Below are 21,644 nucleotides of genomic sequence, written 5' to 3'. Positions count from 1 at the left end.
TCCTGGTCCCACCAGTGTCCCCCCAGTGTCCCTGTTCCTGGTGTCCCAGTTCCCCTTGGACATCCCAGTTCCCGCTGTCCCTGTCCCCAGTGTCCTCAAGTGATCTGGTCCCCCATATCTGGTGTCCCGGTGTCCCTCGGGTGTCCCCATCCCCGCTGTCCTTGTGCTCTCGAGGTACCCTGGTGCGCCCGGGGTGTCCCAGGGTGTCCCCATCCCGGTGTCCCGGTGTCCCTGTCCCTGGTGTCCCGGTGTCCCGGGGTGTCCCTGTCCCCGGTGTCCCGGGGTATCCCGGTGTCCCTCGGGTGTCCCCGTCCCCGCTGTCCTGGTGCCCTCAGGGTATCCTGGTGCGCCCGGGGTGTCCCTGTCCCTGATGTCCCCGTGTCCCGGGGTGTCCCCACCCCTGGGTGTCCCGGGGTGTCCCTGTCCCTGATGTCCCGGTGTCCCGGGGTGTCCCTGTCCCTGATGTCCCCGTGTCCCGGGGTGTCCCGGTGCCCCTCGGGTGTCCCCATCCCCGCTGTCCCGGTCCCTCGGAGTGTCCCGGTGTCCCAGGGGTGCCCCGCCGTGTCCCCGTCCCCGATGTCCCGGTGCCCCAGGGGTGTCGCGTGTGTCCCCCCCGGGGATGTCCCGGCTCCCCCGGCCCGGTGCCGGTGCCGGTGCCCGGCGGGGCTCTGGCTCCTCCCCGGTGAGTCACGGCGGGGCGGGGCGGGCCGGGCCCCCCCCGGGCACTTTCCGAAGGGACTCGGGAGCGGGAGGCAGCGCCGATCCCGGCCAGCCCCGCTCCGCCATGGCCCCGGCCCCGGCCCCGGCCCCCCCGCGCCGCCCCCGGCCCCGGCCCCGGCCGCTGCTGCCGCTGCTGCTGCCGCTGCTGCTCCCGCCGCTGCCCGTCGCCGCCTTCAACCTGGAGGCGTCGCGGCCCGTCGCCTTCCGCGGGGCCCCCGGGTCCCTCTTCGGCTTCGCGTTGGACTTTTACCTGCCCCAGCCCCGCAGGTACCGGGAACGGCTCCGGGAACGGCTCCGGGATCGGCTCCGGGACGGGGCGGGAGCGGCACCGCGACGGGTCCGGACACCCGGCGCGGCCCCGGGAACTGGGAAAGGGACGGGAACCGGACAGCGGGGACCGGGCGGGGAGCGGGAGCGGCCACCGGGGGCCGGAGGGAGCGGGACGGGGAGCGGGGAACGGGCGGGACCGGGACCGGCCCGGCGGGATGGGGAGCGGCCCCGGGAGCGGGGCGGGGGCGGGGAGGGACGGGACCGCCAGCGGGTAACGGGAACGGGGAGGGGGAAACGGGATCGGGGCCCCGGGAATGGGAATCGGGACACGGGGACGGGACACGGCGGCGGGAACCGGGAACCGGGAACGGGGCGGTCCCGGGTAGCGGGAACCGGGAACGGGAACCGGGAACGGGAACCGGGACCGGGGCGGGGGAACGGGAACCGGGAACGGTGCGGCCCCGGGGGTCTCCGGCGGGGCTGAGGGCACCGGGCGGGGCCTGAGCCCCGCTCCCGGCTCCGGTGTGTCCCCCCGGCCCCCCTCGGGGGTCCCGGGGCCCCGGAGCCCCCGGCCGGAGCGTTTCCTGTAACCGGAGCCGGGAGCTGCCCCCGGGGGGCGGTGGGGGCTCGGGGGGGACCCAGGCGTCCGGGCACGGCCCTGCCCCCCCGCGCCCCCCCCTCCTCGCCCACGGGTGACCCGCACCCGGGGGGGACCCAGAGAAACCGAGGGGCATCCCCCCCACCCCCCCCCCCGTGTGTGTGTGTGTGTCCCCGGGACCCGGGGGATCGGGGACACTGGGTGTCCCCAGGTCCCCCCCATGGTGGGTGGCCCCCCCCCGACCCCCCCGACCCCCCCGGCCGTGGGTGGTTTCGGCGCTTCCTCTCCCACGGAGCCGGAAGGGGTCACCCAGGCCCGGCCCCGTGGGCTGAGTCAGAGGGGCCCGTGGGACCCGGGGGGGGGACACAAACACACACACAACGACACCCCCACACCAGGGCTCCAGTGTCCCCGCCATCCTCTGGGTGTCGCGTGGGTGACGGTCACCCTGTCCCCGTGGGGACATTCGTGTATGTGTCGTGTGTCCTGTGTGTGTGTCCCCCCCCCCGAGCATCCCACTCACTCTGTGTGTGTCCGTGTCCCCCCCCCCAGCGTCAGCATCCTGGTGGGTGCCCCCAAGGCCAACACGAGCCAGCCCAATGTCACCCAGGGGGGGGCCGTCTACCACTGTCCCTGGCCCCCCGGTGACGACTGCACCCCCATCGACTTCGACCACCTCGGTGAGGGGACGGGGACACGGGTGGGGATGGGACACCCCCCCCTTCGCATGGGGACAGGGTGGGGACACGGGTGGGGGACAGGGACACAGGTGGGGCTGGTGCCCCCCAGGCATGGGGACAGGGACAGGAGTGGGGGACACGTGGGGACAGACACCCCCCCCCCCACCCTGAGCATGGGAACAGAGTGAGGATACAGGTGGGGGCCGGGGATGGGGACAGGGGTGGGGACACGACCCCCCCAGCACCCATGGGACACAGCAGCCCCCCCTGGGCCCCCTAACAGCCCCCCCCCAGCCCAGCCCCACGTCACCGTCACCCACAGCCATGTGTGTGTGTCCCCCCCATGGCCTTGGCACCACAGCCGGGCTCTTGTCCCGCCTGGTTAATGATAAACCCCGGGGGGGGGGGGGGGGAGCAGCGAGTGGGGGGGTCCCATGGGTGCTGTGGCAGCGGGTGCCAGCCTGACCCCTGCTTGCCCCCACCCCAGGACCCCGCACCCACGATTTTGGGGGCAACGGCACCGAGACCCCCGACCCCGTCGAGTTCAAGTCCCTGCAGTGGTTCGGGGCCACCGTGCGGGCGCACAACGGCTCCATCCTGGTACGGGGCACGGGGGGGGCACGGGGGGGGCACCGGGGGGGCGAGCAGGGGGCTCAGAGGGAGCAGAGGGGTGTCTCCGTGAGTGGACTCACCCCTGTGCCCCCCCCTTGGGGTGTGTGCGTGTGTCCCCGCCAGGCCTGCGCCCCCCTGTACAGCTGGAGCCCCCCCAAGGAGGAGGACGGGGGGGGGCAGGAGCCGGTGGGCACTTGCTTCCTCTCCATCGGCAACTTCTCCAAGTTCGTGGAGTACGCGCCCTGCCGCTCAGGTGGGACCCCCCCCGCGCCCCCCCCCCCCCCCCGCCCCCCGAGGCACCCCCCAGGCACCCCCCAGGCCTGGCAGCACCCATAGGTGGCTCCCCTGGGCATCCCCCCCCTGCCTGGCGCCCATGGGTGACACCCCCGGAACCTCCTGCATGGCACCCTTGGGGGCCCTGGGCACACCCCCCCCCCCGCCATGCCCAGCACCCCCAGGGTGACCCCCCCAGACCCCCCCTAGCACTCAGGGCCCCCCCGCAGCTCCCCCTCAGCCTGGCACCCATGGGTGGCTCCGCTGGGAATCCCCCCCCCCCCACCTGGCGCCCATGGGTGACACCCCCAGAACCCCCTGCCTGGCACCTTTGGGGGCCCTGGGCACACACACCCCCCCGCCATGCCCAGCACCCCCAGGGTGACCCCCCCGACACCCCCCCTCCCAGGCATCCCCCCTGCTTGACACCTCGGGGGTGTCACCCCCCCAACCAGCACCCATGGGACCTTGGGCATCCCCACCCTGGCACCCAAGGGGGTGACACCCCCATAGCCCTCCCAACCAGCACCCATGGGCCCCCCCCCAGCCCCCAAAACTGCTGCCCCCCCCCCCGCCCTCTCCCCACAGACCTGAATTCTGCGGCCGGGCAGGGCTACTGCCAGGGGGGCTTCAGCGCCGAGTTCACCCAGGTGGGGGCACGGGGGGGGGGCACGGGGGGGTGAGGGACATGGGGGGGTATGATAGGGATGGGGGGGCCCACAGGGTGGGGGGGGTGAGGGTTGGGGGGCAGGGGTACATGGGGTAATGGGAGCTGGGGGGTACATTGGTGGTTTGGGGGCTCTATTGGGGGTCACAGGGGGGTATATGGGGGGGGGGTATAGAGGGGCCGGGGGGGGCCCTGGGGGGGCGCCCCAGGCTGAGGGGGGGGGCTCCCCTGGTCTCTCTGCAGACGGGACGGGTGCTCCTGGGGGGGCCTGGCAGCTACTTCTGGCAAGGTGAGACCCCTGCCCCTGTCTGCCCCCAAACTGCCCTTGTCTGCCCCAAAACTACCCCAAAACTGCCCCTGTCTGCCCCAAAACTACCCCAAAACTGCCCCTGTCTGCCCCAAAACTGCCCGTCTGCCCCTGCCTGCCCCAAAACTGCCCCTGTCTGCCCCAAAACTGCCCTTGTCTGCCCCAAAACTGCCCTTGTCTGCCCCCAAAATGCCCCTGTCTGCCCCCAAACTGCCCTTGTCTGCCCCAAAACTACCCCAAAACTGCCCCTGTCTGCCCCAAAACTACCCCAAAACTGCCCCGTCTGCCCCGAAACTGCCCGTCTGCCCCAAAACTGCCCCTGCCTGCCCCTGCCTGCCCCGAAACTGCCCCAAAACTGCCCCATTTGTCCCTAAACCCCCCTGCCTGCCCCTAGACACCCCAAAACTCCCCCGGTTGTCCCAAACCTCCCGCAATCGTCCCAAAACTCCCCTGGCCACCCCTGGCCGGCCGGCGCGGCGGGGCAGCACCCCGGGGTGCTGAGGGCCCCCCCGCGCCCCCAGGGCAGGTGATGTCGGCGACGCAGGAGCAGATCGCGGCCTCCAACTACCCCGAGTACCTGATCCAGGAGGTGGCCGGGCAGCTCCAGACGCGCCAGGCGGCCCCCACCTACGATGACAGTTACATGGGTCTGCCTGGGGACGGGGGGGGGACGCGGGGGGGGCGTGGGGACACAGGGGAGGGGGACATGGGGATTGGGGGACGGGAATGGGGACATGGGAGGGACATGGACATGGGTATGGGGACATGGGGACATGGGAGGGACATGGACAGGGGTATGGGGGCATGGGGACACAGGGGAGGGGGACATGGGAAATGGGGGACAGGAATGGGGACATGGGAGGGACATGGACATGGGTATGGGGACATGGGGACATGGACAGGGGTATGGGGACATGGGGACACAGGGGAGGGGGACATGGGGATTGGGGGACGGGAATGGGGACATGGGAGGGACATGGACATGGGTATGGGGACATGGGGACATGGGAGGGACATGGACAGGGGTATGGGGGCATGGGGACACAGGGGAGGGGGACATGGGGACACAGGGGAGGGGGACATGGGGATTGGGGGACAGGAATGGGGACATGGGAGGGACATGGACATGGGTATGGGGACATGGGAGGGACATGGACAGGGGTATGGGGGCATGGGGACACAGGGGAGGGGGACATGGGGACACAGGGGAGGGGAACATGGGAATTGGGGGACAGGAATGGGGACATGGGAGGGACATGGACAGGGGTATGGGGACATGGGGACACAGGAGGGACATGGACATGGGGACACAGGAGAGGGGGACATGGGGGACAGGAATGGGGACATGGGGACACGGGAGGGACAGGGACATGAGGACATGGGTATGGGGACATGGGGACACAGGAGGGGGGACATGGGGATTGGGGGGACAGGAATGGGGACATGGGAGGGACATGGACATGGGGACATGGGGACACAGGAGAGGGGGACATGGGGATTGGGGGACAGGAATGGGGACATGGGGACACAGGAGGGACATGGGGGACACGAGGACACAGATGGGGAAAGGAGGACATGGGAGGATGGGATGTGGGGACATGGGGCACAGGGGACACGAGGACAGAGGGGACATGGCCATGGGGACACGGAGCAGGGACACCGGGGACACGGGGCTGGTGTCGGTGGCACTGGCGAACACGGGTGACACCGCGGGTGACACTTCTCCCCACCCCAGGCTACTCGGTGGCGGTCGGCGAGTTCAGCGGGGACAAGACACAAGGTGGGGGCCACCGGGGTGGCAGAGGGTGACATTGGAGGGGGAGGGGGGGTGTCACAGCACACAGACCCCCCCACACCCCCCCCCAGGCCACCCCCTGACGGGGTCACTTTGTCCCCTGCAGACTTTGTGGCTGGTGTCCCCAAGGGCAACCTCACCTACGGCTACGTAAGGACAGGGGACAGGAGGACACGGGGCGGGGGGGGGGCAGCGGGGGGGGGCTGCCTGGGTTCCCTGGCTGCTGCCACATTGTCCCCCCCCCCCCGTAATGTCCCCTCCTGTCCCCAGGTCACCATCCTCAATGGCACCAACATGAAGTCCCTGTACAACTTCTCAGGGGAGCAGGTGGGGCCGGGGGGGGGCGGTCTCTGAAGTGGGGGGGGGGGGGGGGGGCTCACTTGGGGTGCTGGGTGCCCCCCCCCCGCAGTGTCACTGTGTGTCCCCCCCCGCAGTGTCACTGTGTGTCCCTGCAGGAGATGGAGGGAGGGTGTCCCGGGGGGGGGGGGGGCGCGGGGGGCACCCATGTGTGGTGGGAGCAGTCGTGTAGGGTGGGGGGGTGCTTGTGCAGGGTGGGGGGGGCACCCGTGCAGTGAGGGGGGGGGGTATTTGTGCAGGGGGGGGGCACCCATGTATGGTGAGAGCACCCACAGAGGGGTGAGGGGGTGCTTGTGCAGGGTGGGGGCACCCATGGTGGGGCGGGGGCACCCGTGCAGGGCGGGGGGCACCCACACATATTAGGAGCATCCACCCGCGGGGGGGGGGCCCTGTGCATATTGGGGGGGCCCCCCCATCACCCCGTCCCCCCCCCCCCGCGCAGATGGCAGCGTATTTCGGTTACGCTGTGGCAGCCACCGACGTGAACAACGACGGGTGAGTGTGTGTGCGTGTGTCCCCCCCCCGCACCTACCCACACCCATGGGTGCCCCCCCCGTGCCCCCCCGGATGGCGCGGGGGGGGGGCGCTGACAGCCGCTGCCCCACAGACTGGCCGATCTGCTGGTGGGGGCCCCCCTCTTCATGGCGCGGACAGGGGAGGGGCGGGTGCAGGAGGTGGGCAGGGTGTACCTGTACCTGCAGCTGCCCGGGGGGGCCCTGCCCGACCCCCCCTGGCCCCCCCCCTCCCCATCATGGCCCCCACCCCCGCCATGGCCCTCACCGGGCCCCAGGAGTTCGGGCGTTTCGGCAGCGCCATCGCCCCCCTGGGTGACCTTGACCTCGACGGCTTCAACGGTGGGTGCCTTGGGGGGGGCGGGGCCACAGGGTGTGTCCAGGGGGAGGGGGGGGCACAGGGGGGGTTCCCCAGGCTATAGGGTGGCACAGGGAGACTCGAGGGGGGGCACAGGGTAGGGGAGGGGGGCACAGGGGGTGCCTGGGGTGAGGGTGGGGGGAGCACAGGGGGGTTCCCCAGGCTATAGAGTGGCACTGGGGGGGGTACAGGGGGTCTCCAGGGTGAGGTGGGGGGCACAGGGGGGGTCCCCAGGCTATAGAGTGGCACTGGGGGGGGTACAGGAGGTCTCCAGGGTGAGGTGGGGGGCACAGGGGGGTCCCCAGGAAGAGGTGGGGGGCACAGGGGTGGTCCCCAGGCTATAGAGTGGCACTGGGGGGGGGTACAGGGGGTCTCCAGGGTGAGGTGGGGGGCACAGGGGGGGTCCCCAGGGTGAGGTGGGGGGCACAGGGGGTGTCCCCAGGCCATAGGGTGGCACTGCGGGGTGTGCAGGTGTTCCCCAGATTGGGGGGGGTCACAGGGGGGTGTGTGGGGGTTCAAGGGAATGGCTGGGTTGCACGGGGGGGGGGGTGGTGTCCTTGTGTTGTTGGGTGGCGGGGGGGTGCAGGGGGGTGCCTGGGCTATAGGGTGGCCCAGGGGGTGCCTGGGGCAGTGTGGGGGGGGGGGTGCATGGCCCCCCCGTGCCCCCCCCTCTGAGCGTCGTGGTGCAGACGTGGCGGTGGGGGCCCCCCTGGGCGCCGAGGGCCGGCAGGGGCTGGTGTACATCTACAGCGGGGGGGGGGCCGGGCTGCGCCCCCAGCCCGCCCAGGTGCTGCGGGGACACTGGGCGCCCGGGCGACACCCCGACTTCTTCGGAGCCGCCCTGCGCGGGGCCACCGACCTGGACGGCAACGGCTACCCGGGTAAGGGACCCGCCACCCCCCCAGGGGACACCCCCGGGGTGCCCATGGTTGGGGACACCCGGCCTGGCCGTGTCACCCCTTCAGGGGACACCCAGATCCACCTGTGACACCCTGTGGGTGTCCCATGGTTGGGGACACCCAGCCTGGCTGTGTCACCCCTTCGGGGACACCCAGATCCACCCGTGACACCCTGTGGGTGTCCCATGGTTGGGGACACCCAGCCTGGCTGTGTCACCCCTTCGGGGACACCCAGATCCACCCGTGACACCCTGTGGGTGTCCCATGGTTGGGGACACCCGGCCTGGCTGTGTCACCCCTTCAGGGGACACCCAGATCCACCCGTGACACCCTGTGGGTGTCCCATGGTTGGGGACACCCGGCCTGGCTGTGTCACCCCTTCGGGGACACCCAGATCCACCCGTGACACCCTGTGGGTGTCCCATGGTTGGGGACACCCGGCCTGGCTGTGTCACCCCTTCGGGGACACCCAGATCCACCCGTGACACCCTGTGGGTGTCCCATGGTTGGGGACACCCGGCCTGGCTGTGTCACCCCTTCAGGGGACACCCAGATCCACCCGTGACACCCTGTGGGTGTCCCATGGTTGGGGACACCCGGCCTGGCCGTGCCACCCCTTCGGGGGACACCCAGATCCACCCGTGACACCCTGTGGGTGTCCCATGGTTGGGGACACCCGGCCTGGCCATGCCACCCCTTTGGGGACACCCAGATCCACCCGTGACACCCTGTGCATGTCCCATGGTTGGGGACACCCGGCCTGGCTGTGTCACCCCTTCAGGGGACACCCAGATCCACCCGTGACACCCTGTGCATGTCCCATGGTTGGGGACACCCGGCCTGGCTGTGTCACCCCTTCAGGGGACACCCAGATCCACCCGTGACACCCTGTGCGTGTCCCATGGTTGGGGACACCCGGCCTGGCTGTGTCACCCCTTCAGGGGACACCCAGATCCACCCGTGACACCCTGTGGGTGTCCCATGGTTGGTGACACCCAGCCTGGCCGTGCCACCACATGGCAGGGGACACCCAGCCTCTCATGTCCCCATGGTTGGGTGCCCCATGGTTAGGGACACCCGGCCTGGGTGTGCCACCCCTTCAGGGACACGCAGATCCCCCCGTGACACCCTGTGGGTGCTCAGTGGTTGGGGACACCCACCCTGGCCGTGTCACACCCCCCCCCGCCCCTTCAGGTGACACCACTGTCCCCTTCTCCCCTCAGACCTCCTGGTGGGCGCCTTCGGGGTGGACACGGCCGTGGTGTACAGGTGGGTGCTGCCAGCAGATTGGGGGGGGGGGGGGGTGTGGGGGGGGTGAGGTGTGGGGGGGTGTCCCCGGGGTGTCCCCAAGGTGTCCCCAAGGTGTCCCTGACGCCCTGTCCCCAGGGGCCGCCCCATCGTCCACGCCAGCGCCGCGCTCAGCGTCTTCCCCACCATGTTCAACCCCGAGGAGCGCGGCTGCGTCCTGGAGGGCACCGGCCTCCACGTCCCCTGGTGGGTGACACCACGGGGGGGGGTGACAGGCACCCTGGGGGGGGGTCACGGGGTCCCTAGGGGGGGCTACAGAGGGCTTGGGGACAACTGCAGTGTCCCCAGGTTGGCAGGTGGCTCAGAGGATACAGCGAGGGGTGATGGGGGGACTTGGGGACGGTAGGGATGTGGAGGGGGGGGGCACTGGGGGGGGGGGACTGGCTCGAGGGGGGGGGCACTAGGGGGGTTCTTGGGGACACGGGGACACTTGGGGGGGACGTGGGGGTAAGTGGGGGCACTGTGGGTTTGGGGACACGGGGGTGGAGGGCGCTGGGGGGGGCAGCAAGGGGTGATGTGGGGGCTTGGGGACATCAGGGACATGGAGGGGGGGTTCTGGGTCTGGGGGGGGCACCGGGGGGGAGGGTTGGGGACATGGAGACATTTGGGGGGGACATGGGGGTAAGTGGGGGCACGTGGGTTTGGGGACACAGGGGGTGGAGGTGGCCTGGGGACAGCGAGGGGTGATGGGGGGGGCACCAAGGGTCGATGGGGGGGGGGGGGGGACACGGACCCTGAGGAGCTGCGGGGGGGGGCGCGGGGGGGCCATCCAGAGGTGTTGGGGACAACGAGGGATGGAGGACACAAGGCGGGGCGGGGGGGGGGATGCTGGTGCACCCATGGGGCAAGCAGGGGGGTCCCATGGGTGCCCCCCCCCCCCCCCCCGCCGCCAGCATCAACGTCAGCTTCTGCCTCAACGCCTCGGGGCGGCACCTGCCCGGCACCATCGGTGAGTGGGGGGGGGGACACAGACGACGTATTTTATCGGGGGGGGGACAACACACCCACACCCACACCCCCCCCCCCCAGCACCCAGGGGACCCTGACACTGGGTGCGTGTGTGTGTGTGTGTGTGTGTGTATGTGTGTGTGTCCCCCCCCCAGGCTTCGCGGTGGAGCTGAGCGTGGATGGGGCGAAGGCGGGGGGGGGCCGGCGGGCGCTGTTCCTGCCGGGGGGGCACCCCACCCGCACCCTCACCCTGCCCGTCCCCAACGGCGCCGGCACCCGCTGCCGCACCTTGGCCGCCTTCCTGCGGGTACGCTGGGACCATGGGGGGGCGGCGGGGGGGGCACCCAATGGGACCCCCCCTGCTCATCCCCGTGTGTCCCCCCCCCCCCGGCAGAACGAGTCGGAGTTTCGGGACAAACTGTCACCCATCGCCGTGGCGCTGAGCTTCGCCTTGGACCCCCGCGCCCCCCCCGACACCCACGGGCTGCACCCGGTGCTGGCTGCCCACACCCGCACCCGCCTGGAGGCCAAGGTACCCCCGGCACCCAGTGGCACCCAGTGTCACGCTATTGTCACCCAGCGGCACCCCATGGCACCCCAGTGGCACCCAGTGTCACGCTATTGTCACCCAGCGGCACCCCATGGCACCCCAGTGGCACCCAGTGTCACGCTATTGTCACCCAGCGGCACCCCATGGCACCCCAGTGGCACCCAGTGTCACCCTATGGCACCCCATGGCTCCCAGTGTCACCCCACAGCACCCAGTGTCACCCCTTGCCACCCCACGGCGCCCAGTGGCACCTGCGTCAGCTGTTGTCCCCCATCCCCTATTGTCACCCCCTGTCCCCTGCATCACTCAATGACCCTGTGCCCCCATCGCCCCCGTGTCCCCAGCCGCTCCTGGGTGCCCCTTTGTCCCCATGTCCCCATCACCCTCGTGTCCCCCACTGTCCCCATGTCCCCGTGTCCCCATGTCCCCATCACCCTGTGTCCCTGGGTGCCCCTTTGTCCCCATGTCCCCCTCCCCCGTGTCCCCCACTGTCCCCATGTCCCCATCACCCCATGTCCCCACATCCCCATGTCCCCATCACCCTCGTGTCCCCCACTGTCCCCATGTCCCCGTGTCCCCATGTCCCCATCACCCTGTGTGTCCCTGGATGCCCCTTTGTCCCCATGTCCCCCTCCCCTGTGTCTCCCACTGTCCCCATGTCCCCGTGTCCCCATGTCCCCATCACCCTGTGTCCCTGGGTGCCCCTTTGTCCCCATGTCCCCCTCCCCCATGTCCCCCACTGTCCCCGTGTCCCCATCACCCTGTGTCCCCCTGTGTCCCTGGGTGCCCCTTCATCCCCATGTCCCCCACTGTCCCCATGTCCCTGTGTCCCCATGTCCCCATCACCCTTGTGTCCCCCACTGTCCCCATGTCCCTGTGTCCCCGCTGTCCCCATCACCCCATGTCCCCGTGTCCCCATGTCCCCATCACCCTGTGTCCCCCTCTGTCCCTGGGTGCCCCTTTGTCCCCATGTCCCCCTCCTCCCCCGTGTCCCCCACTGTCCCCATGTCCCCGTGTCCCCATGTCCCCCTCCCCTGTGTCCCCCACTGTCCCCATGTCCCCATCACCCTATGTCCCTGTGTCCCCATGTCCCCATCACCCTGTGTCCCCCACTGTCCCCATGTCCCCGTGTCCCCATGTCCCCATCACCCTGTGTCCCCCACTGTCCCCATGTCCCCATCACCCTGTGTCCCCCTCTGTCCCTGGGTGCCCTTTCGTCCCCACGTCCCCCTCCTCCCCCGTGTCCCCCACTGTCCCCATGTCCCCATGTCCCCCCCAGGCTCACATCCAGCTGGACTGCGGGGAGGACAACGTCTGCGTCCCCGACCTGCAGCTGGAGGCGGCCGTGTAAGGGGGGGCCGGGAGGGGACTTGGGGGGTCCCCGGAGGCCTCGGGGTGGGGTGGGGGGGTTGTGGCACAGGGTGGCGGTGACACCGGGTCCCCGCAGGGACCGTCGCGCCGTTTACCTGGGGGACCGCAACAGCCTGAACTTGACCTTCAACGCCCGCAACCAGGGCGAGGGGGGGGCCTACGAGGCCGAGCTGCACGTGCGGCCCCCCCCCACGCCCAGTACACCGGGGTGCTGCGCCCACACGGGGTGCGTGGGGGGGGGTCAGGGGTGCGGGGGGGGGCTGTCAGGGGGTGTCTGGAGGTGCTCTTGGGTGTGGGGGGGTCAGGGAGTGCCTCGGGGTGCTCTTGGGGGCGGGGGGGGTCAGGGGGTGCCTGGGGGTGCTGTTGGGTGTGGGGGGGGGTCAGGGGGTGCCTGGGGGTGATGTTGGGGGTGGGGGGGGGTCATGGGTGCTCTTGGGTGTGGGGGGGGGTCAGGGGGTGCCTGGGGGTGATGTTGGGGGGGGGGGGCGTCAGGGGTGCTCTTGGGTGTGGGGGGGGGTCAGGGGGTGCCCGGGGGTGATGTTGGGGGGGGGGGGGGTCAGGGGTGCTCTTGGGTGTGGGGGGGTCAGGGAGTGCCTGGGGGTGCTGTTGGGGGGGGGGGGGGTGTCAGGGGTGCTCTTGGGGGCGGGGGGGGTCAGGGGGTGCCTGGGGGTGCTGTTGGGTGTGGGGGGGGGTCAGGGGGTGCCTGGGGGTGATGTTGGGGGGGGGGGTCAGGGGTGCTCTTGGGTGTGGGGGGGGGTCAGGGGGTGCCTGGGGGTGCTGTTGGGTGGGTGGGGGGGGGTCAGGGGGTGCTCTTGGGTGTGTGGGGGTTGGGCGGTGCCTGGGGGTGCTCTTGGGGGCGGGGGGGGGTCAGGGTGTGCCTGGGGGTGCTCTTGGGTGTGGGGGGGGGTCATAGGGTGCTTGGGGGTGCTCCTGGGCATGGGGGGGTTGGGGGGTGCCTGGGGGTGCTCTTGGGTGGGGCGGGGGGGGGGGGAGAGGGTGACTGGGGGGGCTCCTGGGCATGAAGTAGGTGCATGGGGCGGTCAGGGGGTGCCCCCGGGATAGGGTGGTTGGGGGGGGGGGGGGGGGTGGTCAGGGGGTGCCTCATGGGCCCCCCTGGGTGCCCTCACCTCTGACACCCCCCCCCCCCCAATCCACCCCCCCCCGCTCAGAATTTCTCAGCGCTGAGCTGTGAGCTCGAGGGGGGCAACAGCTCGAGCCCCCTCGTCTGCGACCTGGGGAACCCCATGAAGGCCGGGGCCAGCGTGAGTGGGGGGGGGGGGCCGGGGGGGGGCTGGGGGGGGGGGTCAGGGGCTGGGGGAGTCCCAATGTGACCCCCTTCTGCCCCCCAGATCTGGGGGGGGCTGCGCTTCACTGTCCCCCACCTCAGCGACAGCAGCAAGAGCATCCGCTTCGAGCTGCAGATCCGCAGGTGGGGGGGGGGCCGGGGGGGGGCCTGGAGGGGTATCCTGGGGCGGGGGGGGGCCGGGGGGGTCCCACCGTGGGGTGTGGTACTGGAATGGGGGGAGGGGTGTCCTGGTTGGGGGGGTCAGGGGACATTCTACTGGGGGGGGGGGGGGGTGGATTGGAGGGACCAGGGAGGGGGGGGGGCAGCCTGGGAGGTGGGGGGGGCCCCAAAGAGGGGGGGGGGGGCCCTTTAGGCTTGGAGAGGGGGTCACAGGCTTGGGGGGGGGGGGGGGGGGTCCAGTCCACCCCCATCTGGGTCCCTTGGGCTGGGGGGTCCCTTGGCTGGGTGCCAGCAGGAGGGGGGGGCAGTGTGGGGGGGCCGTACCGTGACCCCCCCATGTGGGGGGATATTACCTGGGGGGGGGGGGGGGGCTGTTGTGGAGGGACCCGGGGGCAGGGGGGGGCTCTGGGTGGGGTGTCCCACCTTGAGCACCTTGGGGTGGGGGGGGTGCAGCCATCTGGGAACCTTGGGGGGGGGGTCCCAAAGTTTTTGAGGGGGTCCCCAAAGGTGGGAGGGGCATCCCCAAAGGTGGGGGGGTCCCCAAAGGTGGGAGGGGTATCTCCAAAGGTGGGGGGATCCCCAAAGGTGTGGGGGGGTCCCCAAAGGTGGGAGGGGCATCCCCAAAGGCGGGGGGGTCCCCAAAGGTGTGAGGGGGTCCCCAAAGGTGGGAGGGGCATCCCCAAAGGCGGGGGGGTCCCCAAAGGTGTGGGGGGGTCCCCAAAGGTGGGAGGGGCATCTCCAAAGGTGGGGGGGTCCCCAAAGGTGTGGGGGGGTCCCCTTTCAGCTTGGAGAGGGGGTCACGCAGGGGGGGCTCAGGCTTGAGGGGGGGGTCCTGTCCACCCCCATCTGGGTCCCTTGGGTTGGGGGGTGTGGGGGGGTGTCCCTTGTCCCCCCGGTGCCCGCAGGCGGTTTGGGGGGGCTCGGGGGGGGGCCGTGCCGTGACCCCCCCGTGTGCCGGCAGCAAGAACGCCAACAACTCGCAGAGCGAAGTGGTGACGGTGCCGCTGGAGGTGCGGGCGGCCACTCGCCTCTCGGCCTTCGGGTGAGTGTCACCGCGCCGGGGGGGGCCCGGGGGGGGCCACTGAGCCCTGCCTGACCCCCCCCGTGTGTCTGGATCCCCCCCCGCTCAGGGTGTCCCGGCCCGATGTTGTCATTGTCCCCGAGGGGGGTTGGACGCCCGAGCGGCCGCCCCAGCGCCTGCAGGACCTGGGGCCACCCGTGGAGCACGTCTATGAGGTGGGGGACACCGGGCCACTGTCACCCCCCCACCCCAAACCCTGGGGGTCCCCGTGTCCCCAACGCAGGGGGTGTCCCTGACCCCAAAACCGGGGTGCCCCTGTCCCCATGGGTCCCCATGTCCCCAACCCCAAAGGTCCCCATGTCCCCAAAACCAGGGTGCCTCTGTCCCCGTGGGTCCCCATGTCCCTGTGTCCCCAGGGTGCCCCTGTCCCTGACCCCACAGGTCCCCATGTCCCCAAAACCAGAGGAGTCCCTGTCCCCGTGGGTCCCCGTGTCCCCAACCCTGAAAGTCCCCATGTGCCCAAAAACATGTCCCCTGTCCCCGTAGGTCCCTATGTCCCCAGGGGTGCCCATGTTCCTGACCCCACAGGTCCCCATGTCCCCAAAACCAGGGTGCTCCTGTCCCCATGGGTCCCCATGTCCCCAACCCCAAAGGTCCCCATGTCCCCAGAAACATGTCCCCTGTCCCCGTGGGTCTCCATGTCCCTGTGTCCCCAGGGGTGCCCCTGTCCCTGACCCCACAGGTCCCCATGTCCCCAAAACCAGGGGAGCCCTTGACCCCGTGGGTCCCCACGACCCCAACCCCGAAGGTCCCCATGTCCCCAAAACCAGGGTGCCCCTGTCCCCGTGGGTCCCCATGTCCCTGTGTCCCCAGGGGTGCGTGCCCATGTCCCCAACCCCAGGGGTGCTCCTGTCCCTGACCCCACAGTCCCCATGTCCCCAAAACCAGGGGAGCCTCTGTCCCCAGCTCTCAGGGTCCCCACATCCCTCACCCCTGTCCCCATGCCACGGTGTCCCCTGTGGGTGCCATGTCCTCATGCCATGAGTGTCCCCCCCACGCTGCCACGTGTGTGTCCGGTGTCCCCCCACCCTCCTTTGGTGCCACCAGGTGGTGAACGAGGGTCCCAGTGCCATCAGCCACGGCACCCTGGAGCTGAGCTGTCCCCTGAGCTACCGGGGCCACCCCCTCCTCTATGTCACCGGCCACTCGGGACCCCGCAACTGCTCCGCCAGCCACCCCCTGGACAGTCTGCACCTGGCGGTGGGGACAGGGACATGGGGTGGCACTGGGAACATTGGGTGGCACTGGGAGATGAGGCATTGGGGACACTGGAAGGTGCTGGGGACATGGGGTGGCATTGGGGACATTGGGTGGCACTGGGAGATGAGGCATTGGGGACACTGGAAGGTGCTGGGGACATGGGGTGGCATTGGGGACATTGGGTGGCACTGGGAGATGAGGCATTGGGGACACTGGAAGGTGCTGGGGACATGGGGTGGCATTGGGGACATTGGGTGGCACTGGGAGATGAGGCATTGGGGACACTGGAAGGTGCTGGGGACATGGGGTGGCACTGGGGACATTGGGTGGCACTGGGAGATGAGGCATTGGGGACACTGGAAGGTGCTGGGGACATGGGGTGGCATTGGGGACATTGGGTGGCACTGGGAGATGGGGTGCTGGGGACACTGGAAGGTGCTGGGGACATGGGGTGGCATTGGGGACATTGGGTGGCACTGGGAGATGGGGCACTGGGGACACTGGAAGGTGCTGGGGACATGGGGTGGCATTGGGGACATTGGGTGGCACTGGGAGATGGGGCACTGGGGGTCACTGGGGACATTGGGTGGCACTGGGAGATGGATGACTGGGGACACTGGGATGTGCCAGGGACATTGGGTGGCACTGGGGGACAATGGGTGGCACTGGGGGGAACTGGGAGGTGATGGGCAGATTGAGGGCACTGAGGGCCACCGAAGGAGGTGGCACTGGGTGACACGAGTGGCACTGGGCGGGGGGCAGATGGAACTGAGAGGGCTGGGAGGCACCGGGAGGGGACACTGGTGGCACTGGGCAGTGGTGGGGACGGAGGACACCAGTGCCAGCGGGAGGTTGGGGGTGGCACTGGGCACCGCGGGGGGAGGTGACAGGGGGACAGGACTGTCCCCAAAACTGCCCCCCCCTCCCCACAGGAACAGGAGCAGAGCCCGGAGCCACACGTCCTGCAGCGCCGGGACACGGGGGACACGGTCACGAGGGACACGAGGGACACGCGGGGCAGCGGCCCCCCCGCGCCCCCCCACACCCTGGTCAGTGTCCCCGTGTCCCCCCTTTGCCCGCATGTCCCTGTCATGTGTCCCCCCCACCACCACCGTGGCACCCCCAGGCTGGTGCGTGGCCCCTGTGGGTGCTGTCCCCACGCTGTGTCGGTGTCCCCAAGGTGGGGGACACGGCCCGGGGAGGGGGGGGGGGCACGGCCCTGCTGTGGGTGACACCTGGGTGCCAGGGGGACACGGGGAGGGGGTGTCCCTGCTGTGGATGGTGTAAGGTGGGGAAAGGAGGGGTGGGTGGGGGGTGAGCCCGCTGGGGGTGACACCTGGGGGTGTCCCCGCGGTGGGTGACACGTGGGGGGGGGTCACAGGGGTGCCCCGAGGCCGAGTGCTTCCGCCTGAGCTGCCCCATGGGGGGGCTGGAGAAGCAGCAGCGGGTGAGCCTGCGCCTGACCTTCCGCCTCTGGGCCCCCTCCCTGCGCCAGGTGAGACGCCGGGACCCCCCCCGGGACCGCCCCCGGGACCCCCAGTGTCCCCACGCCCCCACCCCAGCACCCCAACAAGCCCCTGGGGCCCCCCCCCAGCATCCCGACCGTCCTGCTGGGACCCCCTCGTGCCCCACCTGGGGGCAGGTTGGGAGGGGGGAGTGGGTACCCTGGTTGCCCAAGGGGGGGGGGGTCAGGGTGCTGGGTGCAGGCTCACGGTCCCCTGGGGGGGTTCGTGGGTGTCAGTGGGTGCCTGTTGGCTCATGTGGGTGTTGGGGAGGTGCCTTGGGGGGTGTCCTGTGGGTGGTGGTGGGTGTCTGGGGGTATTAGGGGGTGTCCTGGGGTACCCCATGGGTGCCCTTTGGGTGTCTGTGGGTGTCCGTGGGTATTAGGGGGTGTCCTGGGGTACCCCGTGGGGGCCATTTGGGTGTCCTTGGGTGATGGTGGGTGTCTGTGGGTATTAGGGGGTGTCCTAGTGTACCCCGTGGGTGCCCTTTGGGTGTCTGTGGGTGTCCGTGGGTATTAGTGGGTGTCCTTGGGTACCCCGTGGGTGCCCTCTGGGTGTCCGTGGGCGCCCACGGGTGCTGACGGTGGGTGCCGCAGCGGGAGGTGCGGGCGCAGGCGCTGCGCTGTGAGGCCGAGTACCGGGTGCTGCGGCTGCCGTACCGCGTCCGGCCCCAACACTACCCCAGCCAGAGCCTGCAGGTGACAGGGGGACACGGGGGTCACCCTGGGGTGGCACGGGGGGGGGTGACGGGGCTGCCGTGGGCATGGGGTGACGCGGTGGGTGGCACTGGGCATGATGTGGTGGGTGGCAGGAGGTGACAGGGCTGCAGTGGGTGTGGGGTGACACCGCAGGTGGCAGGAGGTGACGGCGCTGCAGTGGGTGCAGGGTGGTCCCACGTGTGACAGCGTGGGTGACAGGGCTGCCATGGGCATGGGGTGACCCTATAGGTGACCCCACGGGTGACGCTGTGGGTGGCAGGTGGTGACGGGGCTGCAGCGGGTGAGGGGTGACGCTGTGGGTGACCCCACGGGTGACGCTGTGGGTGGCAGGTGGTGACGGGGCTGCAGCGGGTGAGGGGTGACGCTGTGGGTGACCCCACGGGTGACGCTGTGGGTGGCAGGTGGTGACGGGGCTGCAGCGGGTGAGGGGTGACGCTGTGGGTGACCCCACGGGTGACGCTGTGGGTGGCAGGTGGTGACGGGGCTGCAGCGGGTGAGGGGTGACGCTGTGGGTGACCCCACGGGTGACGCTGTGGGTGGCAGGTGGTGACGGGGCTGCAGCGGGTGAGGGGTGACGCTGTGGGTGACCCCACGGGTGACGCTGTGGGTGGCAGGTGGTGACGGGGCTGCAGCGGGTGAGGGGTGACGCTGTGGGTGACCCCACGGGTGACGCTGTGGGTGGCAGGTGGTGACGGGGCTGCAGCGGGTGAGGGGTGACGCTGTGGGTGACCCCACGGGTGACGCTGTGGGTGGCAGGTGGTGACGGGGCTGCAGCGGGTGAGGGGTGACGCTGTGGGTGACCCCACGGGTGACGCTGTGGGTGGCAGGTGGTGACAGGGCTGCAGCGGGTGAGGGGTGACGCTGTGGGTGACCCCACGGGTGACGCTGTGGGTGGCAGGTGGTGACGGGGCTGCAGCGGGTGAGGGGTGACGCTGTGGGTGACCCCACGGGTGACGCTGTGGGTGGCAGGTGGTGACGGGGCTGCAGTGGGCGCGCGCCGAGGGCAGCCCGGGGGTGCCGGTGTGGGTGGTGGTGCTGGCGGTGCTGCTGGGGCTGCTGCTCCTCGCCCTGCTCTGCTACGGCCTCTACAAGGTGGGTCTGGGGGGGCCGGGGGGGGGCACGGGGAAGGTTTGGAGGGGCTGGGGCCTGGGGGGGGGGGGCCCACAGCGGGCATGGGGGGACACAAGGGACGTGGGGGGCAAGAGGGATCTGGGGGTCTCAGGGATAAGGGGACCATTGGGGGGGGGACACGGGGAAATGGGGGGGGCACAGGGGTACGGGCATCATGGGGGGAGCACAGGGGGCTGGGGGGGGGCACAGAGACATGGGAGGACACAAGGGACAGGGAGGGGTCACAGGGCAACGGGCACCATGGGGGGGGGGGGGTACAAGGGACGTGGGCATTATGGGGGACACAGGGGACATGGGGGGGCACAGGGAAACGGGCACCATGGGGGGCACAAGGGACGTGGGCACTATGGGGGGGGGGCACAGGGACATGGGGGGGCACAAGGAAATGGGGGGAACAGGGCCATGGGCACTATGGGGGGCGGGGTGCAGAGGGATGGGGGGGCACAGGGAAATGGGGGACACAGGGACACCGGCACCACAGGGGTCCCAGGGTGTACGGGGGGGGGTGGGGTGGGGGGGCACCCTGACCCCCCTGCCCCCCCCCCAGCTGGGCTTCTTCAAGCGCTCGGGGCCCTACGGCACCGCCATGGAGAAGGCGCAGCTGAAGCCCCAGGCGGCCTCGGAGGCCTGACAGGGCCCCGCACCACCGGCCGGCGTCACCCGCACCGCACCGCGGGCCACGCACCCCCGCCGGGACGGGCACCGCCGCGCCGGGTACCCCCGGCCCGGCCACCACCAACACGCTGGACACTGTCGTACCGGGCAACAACAGTCCCGGTACCACCGGCATGGGCACCACCACCAGCTTGGGTACCGGGTGTCACCGTCGGGCGGGGAACCACCGGAACAGGCGTCACCAACAGGCGGGGAACCACCGGAACAGCCGTCACCGCCGCGCCGGGTACCCCCGTACCGGCCACCACCGACACGCTGGACACTGTTTACCGGGCAACAACAGTCCCGGTACCACCGGGATGGGCACCACCGCTGGCTTGGGTACCACCAGAACAGGTGTCACCACCGGACAGGGAACCACCGGCATGGGCATCACCGCTGGGACAGGCACCGCCGCGTCGGGTACCCCCCTACCGGGCACCACCAACACACTGGACACCGTTGTACTGGGCAACAACAGTCCCGGTACCACCAGGACGGGCACCACCACCGGCTTGGGTACCGCTGGAACAGGTGTCACCACCGGAACAGGTGTCACCACCGGACAGGGAACCACCGGGATGGGCACTGCTGCGCTGGGTACCCCCATACTGGGCACCACCAACACGCTGGACACCGCTTACTGGGCAACAACAGTCACAGTACCACCGGGATGGGCGTCACCACCGGCCAATGGAACCACCGGGCTGGGTGTCACCGGCACGTGGGGTGATGCAGAGCCGGTCACGGCCACACTGGCCACCCGCTGTGCCAAGTGGTAACAACCCCGGGCACAACCGCCAGGCGAGGAACAAGCGCCGTGAGTTGGCACAACCTGCACGCTGGGCACAACCGCCACACCGGGCCACCGCCGCCAGGCCAGTGACATCGCTGCTGGGACCGGCACCGCTTCCCCTGGTGACAGCATGGTGACAGCCAGGACACTGCGGAGTGTGTGGGAGGACAGCCAACACCCTGCCGTGCCTACACCGTGTCACCACGCCAGCCCTGTCACCCCGCCTGGCACAAAGGACCCACAGACACATGCGCCGTGGTGGCACCTGAGTGCAGTGGCCCCTTCTCACGGCGGCACCCCGCCGTCGTGGTGTCACCCAGTCGTGGTGTCACCCAAGTGCAGTGTCACTCAGTCGTGGTGTCACACAGTTGTGGTGTCGCCCGGGCACGGTGTCACCCAGTCGCGGTGTGACCCGGGTGCAGGGTCACTCACTCGCGGTGTCACACAGTCGTGATGTCACCCAGGCACGGTGTCACCCAGGCATGATGTCACCTGGTCATGGTGTCACCTGGCTGCGGTGTCACTCAGTCGCGGTGTCACCCAGTTGTGGTGTCACTCAGTCGCGGTGTCACCCAGTCGTGGTGTCACCCAGTCATGGTGTCACTCAGTCGCGGTGTCACCCAGTCGTGGTGTCACCCAGTTGTGGCATCACCCAGTCACAGTGCCACCTGGCGCGGTGTCACCCAGTCGCGGTGTGACCCGGGTGCAGGGTCACTCACTTGCGGTGTCACACAGTCGTGATGTCACCCAGGCATGGTGTCACCCGGGCACAATGTCACCTGGTCACGGTGTCACCTGGCTGCAGTGTCACCCAGTCGTGGTGTCACCCAGTTGCGGTGTCACCCGGTCACAGTGTCACCCGGTCACAGTG

General features: G+C 70.4%; 1 protein-coding gene across 1 annotated transcript; it reads left to right on the top strand.

Moving 5' to 3' along the window:
* The first annotated feature begins 742 nt into the window (after positions 1-742).
* ITGA5 (integrin subunit alpha 5) lies at positions 743-20,010 on the top strand. Its single transcript, XM_074929441.1, is given in 32 exon segments — positions 743-987; positions 2,141-2,268; positions 2,756-2,868; positions 3,004-3,133; positions 3,742-3,803; positions 4,064-4,109; positions 4,649-4,774; positions 5,863-5,907; positions 6,029-6,072; positions 6,193-6,249; positions 6,722-6,774; positions 6,887-6,993; positions 7,032-7,133; positions 7,839-8,030; positions 9,272-9,317; positions 9,435-9,542; positions 10,250-10,305; positions 10,460-10,611; positions 10,699-10,836; positions 12,134-12,201; positions 12,302-12,402; positions 12,405-12,451; positions 13,395-13,487; positions 13,575-13,654; positions 14,652-14,732; positions 14,821-14,926; positions 15,819-15,971; positions 16,904-17,020; positions 17,353-17,466; positions 18,070-18,171; positions 19,162-19,284; positions 19,871-20,010. Coding segments are annotated over 32 exon segments (3,177 nt in total). The 5' UTR covers positions 743-784; the 3' UTR covers positions 19,955-20,010.
* The last annotated feature ends 1,634 nt before the right edge of the window (positions 20,011-21,644 follow it).

This window comes from Athene noctua, chromosome 30, assembly GCF_965140245.1.
Source record: "Athene noctua chromosome 30, bAthNoc1.hap1.1, whole genome shotgun sequence".
Lineage (NCBI taxonomy): Eukaryota > Metazoa > Chordata > Aves > Strigiformes > Strigidae > Athene > Athene noctua.
This window is presented reverse-complemented; position numbering and strand designations above follow the sequence as displayed.